A 6911-nucleotide genomic window follows, 5' to 3' on the forward strand; every position below is an offset into this window, starting at 1 on the left:
GACACATCACAGACACATCACAGACACATCACAGACACAGAGTCACATCACAGACACATCACAGACACATCACAACACGGACACATCACAGGCACAGAGTCACATCACGGACACATCACGACACAGAGTCACATCACAGACACAGAGTCACATCACGGACACAGACACGGACACATGTCAGTTAAGATCAGATGAGACTGTGTGTGGCTGATCAGCACGTCGTGTTTACAGCAGCAGCTGTTTAAATTCTTCTAAAGTTGAGTAAATGTTTGTGCAGAGAAACGTGTCTGTGCTGCTGCTCTGATTTCAATGTGTTTGTTTCTCTCTCTCTGTGTGTGTGTGTGTGTGTGTACCATGTTTACATATCTTTGTGAGGACCAACAGCCCTTATGCGGACAAAATCCCCATACCCACAAGTTTGAAGGCGTGTTTGAGACTCAGAGTGTGGTTTTAGTGTCAGGGTTACAGTTATGTTATGGTTAGCATTCATTCTTGATGGTTAGAGTGAGCAGCTAGGGCAAACATTGTGTCAGTTACATGTCCCCACTAAGATATGAAAACAAGTGTGTGTGTGTGTGTGTGTGTGTGTGTGTGTGTGTGTGTGTGTGTGTGTGTGTGTGTGTGTCACAGCTGCTGCAGATTTGCAAACTTGCATGTAACAGTTTGAGTGAACCACTTGTGTACGCCGGGATCTCTCAGAGCCCCGCCCCCTGCTTGGCCGATGACCTCTCACAGTTTAAAAGGATAAACTCTCATTGGCTCATGCCAGCAGCTACAGCACCTCCTTCCCACCTCAAACCTTCCTGCTTCTTCTTTGCTTCCCTCCTACTGCAGAGCTTTCCACTTTTCCCTGTCAACCTACACGCTTTCCTTCTCACCGACCCTTTAACACATTCATGCCCGCCTACACATCTATGCACCTGTACCTAAACTGGCCCCTTTTTCATGCTTCTCATGAATCCACTGCCAAATATGTGAAATAATTTATGAAATAAAAACATTTTTTGCAGGTGCTGGGAAAGAAATGAAACCAGTGTGTTTAAACTGACTGCAACACTTTCAGTGCAGACAGATAAAAACATGTGATTGTGCATTTTTAACGTGTGCTCGATCGATCTCTCTGCGTTTCTACAGAGCGAGATGAATTCATCTGACGCTGTAATACAAATGAGATTTTGTGGTTTAATCTTTGGAGTGGATCCTCTTCCTGTTTTCAGGTCGACAGTGAATGCCGCCGTGAGCAGCCCTGCAGCCTCTCTGCTTTCACCTCCCGACGAGCGCCACCTCACGATGACTCCTGCCACCAATCTCAGCACCGGCGGCGCTCCGGAGGAGAAGCCCTGCATCGTCAACGACCAGATGGGACCCTTCACAGTTGTCTACATCCTCATCTTCATCATCAGTCTGCCTGGAAATCTGGTGTCAGTGTGGGCCTTCATCCACAGCCCCAGAGCCAAGGTAGGCAGGACGACTCGAGATGACCCGAGGTCACACACGAGGTGAAAAGTGAGGCGAATGTCCTGTGGCGAGGTGTCACATGACAGTGTAAAGGTGCTTGAAGAGCACGTATTAGATAAGAGAAGAAGAAGTGATGAGAGGATTTGTGGTCAGTTATGGTGAAATGAGCTGAAATGAGGATTTCTCTGACCCCGTGACTCACTGTAAGCTTCTCTTTTCCTCGGACATAGAAGAAGATATAGTCGAGGTTTTAAAAATGAAGCTTTAAAATGAAATCGTCCATCAGCCTCTGACTCCTCTGAGCTCAAAGCTCTAAGATGGAGATGTGGACAAAAAGAAGGCAGATTTAAAGCCCTTTTGCATCAGTACCTACTCAGATCAACCGGTTTTCCATTACAACCCAGTGTGCGTGCTTGTCGTCATAGCAACGCATCTGTGTGGCCAGCGACATAATCATGCGATACAAACGCTACAAGAAAGGACGTCGAGGCAAGAATAAACCTGCTGCTTTCCTTCGTTGCCGAGTTTTAAAAAATGACAGTTTTAATTTTTGCGAGTGAGACGCTCTCATGACTCATCGAGTGGCGCTTCTGACCGGCCAATATGTGGCACGCAGTCTGATGATGTCACATTTTAGTACCTGCCTGGGTGAGCAGGGACTATGACCTAATGGAAAACCCTGGAAACCGTGGCGAACGGTTGCCAAGTCGATCCGATTAGGTACTAATGAAAATGGGGCATAAGACGCTTCAGCACAGCCTTAAAAACACCCATGAACACACATTTACCCCAGTGTGGGGTAAGTACTCCTACCTTACCCAAACTACAGGTTCTGGACAAATTCAAAGAGCTTTTGGTCATTTTAAATTTCATTTGTTAGAATTTATTAATTTCCCCCTGAACTGCAGTTCCTCTAATGTCCACTGGAGGCTCCGACAGTGAGTCAGTCCCCACAGTCTTGCATGTTCAAAGGTCCAACAGAACTGCTTCACAACAAATGCATGAAGTTTATTTTAAACACTCACCTGGTTAGATAGTATTAAGGCAGCTGCAGCACAGGTGGCTGTAGTAGCAGAGCTGATGATCTGAGTCCGTGTCCATGTTTAGATGTTTTTGTGTCCCTCAGCAGAAGAGCGCCAGCATCTACCTGATTAACCTGCTGGTGGCCGACCTGCTGCTCCTGCTCGCGCTGCCCTTTAAGATCATGAAGGACCTCGGGGTGGCGCCGTGGAACCTCATGGTGTTCCACTGCCAGGCCAGCGCCGTCACCATCTACATCAGCCTCTACGCATCCATCGCCTTCCTCGCCTTCATCATCACGGACCGCTACCTGCAGGTACTCTCCAAAAATGTTCAAAAGCAGCGCTCTGGTTAGTGGGCACCATGCACCGTGCGGTCTTTCTTATGTTTTTAGATTGAAATCGTTTTCAGACATCAGAAACAAAAATGTGAGTGTCCTCCTGCAGGAATGCCACACTGTGCGCTCTCTGCGACTGCAGGAGGTCGGCTTCGCCCGGCTGCTGTCGCTGGTCGTCTGGCTGCTGCTGCTGCTCATCATGGTGCCCAACATGGCCCTGCCAATAAAACAGGTCAAGGTAAGGCAACAGTCCTGACAATAAAGCCTCTGTGATCGTTGGAGGTGCACGATTCACATGTCTAAAGTGCACCATGCAGGCCGGCGGCGGCTATTGGAGACGTTTTGTCCTCTGAGCAGAAGGAGGTGACACTGTGCCTCAGACTGGTGTGTTTCTGTTGCTCCTGCAGGAGCAGACCTACCTCAGCTGCTCTTCTCTGAAGAAGGACATCAGCCTTCACTGGCACGCTCTCACGGTCTTCCTTTGCACGGCGCTCTTCCTCAACGCCTCCGCCGCCACGCTCATCTCCAGCACCCTGGCTGTCAAAAAGCTCCTGCGCAGCCGCAGCGACCCCAAACTCTGGGCGAACGCCAGGAGGGTGGCGGCAAGCGTGGCGGCTGTGGCGTTGGCCTATGTATTCAGCTTCGTCCCCTACCACGTGGTCCGCACGCCGTACACGCTGGCCCAGACCAAACTCATCACAGACTGTGAAACCAAGAAGCGGCTGTTTCTGGGGAAGGAGTCCACTCTGCTGCTGAGCGTGCTCCACCTCTGCTTCGACCCGCTCATCTTCTTCTACCTTAACGCCCCGTTCAGACACACCATCAGAAAGCTGTTTCCCTGCCTCGGAAACCACGCCATCAGAGACGCAAAGGAGGAGGCGGCAGAGGAAATGATGCAGCCGGCGACCTCTGCACAGCAAGAGGCTGCATGCTAACCACACCGTCTCCTCCAGGATGGTACTTAGCTTAGCACAATGACTGGAAACTGTTAGCTTAAATGCTCTCTTGAAAGACTACAAACATGGACTACAGACTTACAGATGCTCCTCCATGTGCAACAGGATTCAACTTGACTTATTAAACTTATAGATTATTACTCACTGTTCAGTTTTTATCAGTGTGACTGGTGTTAATAAAATGAAGACTAACAGGTGAAATGATTAAACTCTGTGATGCTGTTACATGGACTGTAACTTTATATTATTATTGATTCATAAAGATGAAACAAAGAGAACAAACCCGATTGGTCCTTTTAAGTGCTGTGAGCGTCTGTCACCAGCAGAGGGCAGCAGTAACCAGGGTTCACCACAGTGCTCCTCAACTGAAACACCTTATAGAACCTTATGATATCCCGCTTGTCTTTTTCAACAGAGGACACAATTATTAAAGCTAAATACCACAACAAAAAACATTTTTAATGTCATGACAACAGGTCAGAAAGCAGAATCTAAACACTGTGATGACGATGTACTTAAAGTGTGTCTTGGGAACATTTATTGAAGAAGTCTTTTGCCAATAGCCATATCCTGAAATCGAACACCACGATGATCCCAAAAGGTTGAGTCTGTTCATCTGGAGGTTTCAGTGGGAGAAATGTTTCATCATCATCAGCTGACGTCTTCAGTCTCAACTGACTGCAGGTTTCAACCTTATAAACAGGACATTTGAACAATGACTGAAACCAGCAGCACTGATGAACAACGGGCTGGGAGGTCAGTTCATGATCATTAATATACAAATTCTCATGACCACTGATCAAAGCCCACTGATCAGTAACCATGAGTACCATTCACAGAGAGTTGGGGAAAAGCTGCAATCACAGCATTGTAGGATGGTGACAGATGTACCCTTAGGCCCCCTCCTCCATTCAGAGATGGTCTTTCCCTCACGTTCCTTCAGTGCTGCTGGTTTCAGTCATTGTGCAAATGTCCTGTTTATAATGTTGGAAACCTGCAGTCCGCTGAGACTGAAGACGTCACCTGATGATGACAAAATGTTTCTCCCACTGAAAACGTCCAGATGAACAGAATCAACCTTTTGAGATTTACTTACCTGGATAATTGAGCGTGCATCAGCACCGCGATGAGTGACTGACCTCACACAGATGTCAGGTCAGAGTGCTGCTGTCTCAGGAAGAAGATGATGACAATGGACCAAACGAGTTAGTGATTAAAGTGAATGGCATGTGCTTTTTCTTATTTCACTCATACTTACTCATATTAATCTTGCTTCAGGAAATGATGTTCACGTTAACCGATACCAATACCAGTGCCGATAATATCGATTTGCCCAACTTTACCTTGAAGCAGAAGGACAACTGAATATCTCCAAAGGAAAATGGACCCTGAAAAGGAGGAGCCTTGGAACCAGGACTAAAAGAAACAGTATAACAGGCAAATAAGGCTTTTAAGTATGAATAAACTTACCTCTGGTTTCTGTAGCTTAGTCAGTAAATGGTAAATGGCCTGTATTTATATAGTCAGTATATATATATATATATAAAGTCAGTGTTTGTAGTTGTTACCACAGACTGTTCCCAAATCACCGACACAGTGACGGTAACTGATTTAAGCGCATATGCTATTAGCTAATGCTACTCAGCCTGGCTAGCAAGCTCCTGCTAGTACCAGCCAACCATAAATGGTCTGTTGCTACAGTAACCTCACAGCAGCCATATTTTTGATCAGATGATGTCATTAAAAAGGCTCCAACAGCACAAACACGGTCCACAGGTCCAGTTCAGGGACTCCAGTTAGCTGAGGTGACGCCTAGCACACAGCTAGCAGCTACAGCTAGCAGCTACAGCTACCTGTGTCCCCATCCACCTGTCAGAGGCCACACCTCTAATAACGCAAACGTTAGGCTTTAATACAATTTAAGTTGAGTTTTAAAGGTGAAGTTAACATTAGAGACCAAACATCATAAACATGTTTGTCCTTTTGAAGTCTCTGGTGGACATCAGAGGAACTGCAGGATTTGGTCCTGAGTGCTGACATCATTTTTATCATTTTCTGTGAACAAATGAAAGTTTTTTGGTAGTTTAAGATTAAAAACAATCTCCCTACGATACTGTAAGCAGGAGGATGGAGCTCCTGCAGCCGTTCACATTCCTGACCTGATGGAGTGGATCCAGGGCCTGACCTTCTGACTGCACGTATGAAATTATCTACAGCAGCTTATAATAATGGTTAAACAAGCCTCACGGTGGCCAATACAGATTACAGTCTTAACATTAAAGAGTGAAAATAAAGCTTGTCTCTAAAAGTCTCTCTGCATTTCTGTTAGCGTACGAAACGTAATCGAAACGCGTCATTTAGACTAAAACATTCAGGAGACGTGCGTGAAGACACGAGGACCGAGCTGCCTACAGGAGACGTCATTAAAGATGGCGTCTCACTGATAATACATGGCTAACGCTGATATTATAAACAAACATGTAATATACGGATTAAAGCTGAGAACAGCTATTTGTAGGTTATGACGTCATCTGCCTCCAGTAAGAACACTTCTACAGTACTGCAGATGTATCCTCATTTGTAGCTTTAATATTTGGATACATTTGTAACTATTTCAGCTTTTTAAACTATAAAATGCTTATTTTAAGATTGTGGAAAATGTTCTTTTCCTACACACTTCATCTGTCCATCCTGTCACGGACTGAACACTTGTCCACAGTGAACTTCACCTCTCACCCACTGAAGGCTGGGATAGGCTCCAACCTGTGCCATGAAACGGATACACAGGTGAGGACAATGATGAAGGATGGACTTTATTTATCCCACGGTTGTGAATTTCCTGAATAAAGTGATTCAAAAGTCTGTGTCACCCATGGAACACCAATCACAGGCAGCGATCTTGTTGGTGGCTGTTGGAGTTTTGGGGGTTTGGCTCATGCCAAAATAATCAGTATTAACAAAAACAATCCCAAGGTCCTCTTTTCCACCATAGATCATTTATTTAACCCTGATTTTAAAAGCTCCAAAAGAACCCCCACAGACTCGCTCTGTGAGCAGTTTGCAGACCACTTCAGGGGAAAGATCAGCGCCATCAGATCTGATATTTTATCTAATCGCGATATGATTGTAAACACATCTGA

The 6911-nt window shown here is 45.8% G+C and overlaps 1 protein-coding gene across 4 annotated transcripts in view; it reads left to right on the forward strand.

Moving 5' to 3' along the window:
- The window catches only part of gpr171 (G protein-coupled receptor 171), an 18687-nt gene extending 14642 nt beyond the window's left edge, over window positions 1–4045 (forward strand). For all 4 annotated transcript variants that reach the window (XM_005737479.2, XM_013911960.1, XM_013911959.1 and 1 more), the window contains exons 2-5: window positions 1218–1458; window positions 2585–2794; window positions 2925–3053; window positions 3223–4045. In XM_005737479.2, coding sequence (XP_005737536.1) covers window positions 1218–1458; window positions 2585–2794; window positions 2925–3053; window positions 3223–3750 — 1108 coding nt within the window. In that variant the 3' untranslated portion in view covers window positions 3751–4045. The remainder of the gene's footprint in view (window positions 1–1217; window positions 1459–2584; window positions 2795–2924; window positions 3054–3222) is intronic.
- The last annotated feature ends 2866 nt before the right edge of the window (window positions 4046–6911 follow it).

The sequence above is a fragment of the Pundamilia nyererei genome, unplaced genomic scaffold (genome assembly GCF_000239375.1).
Source record: "Pundamilia nyererei isolate P.nyererei 1_Seehausen unplaced genomic scaffold, PunNye1.0 scaffold00076, whole genome shotgun sequence".
Classification (NCBI taxonomy): Eukaryota; Metazoa; Chordata; class Actinopteri; order Cichliformes; family Cichlidae; genus Pundamilia; species Pundamilia nyererei.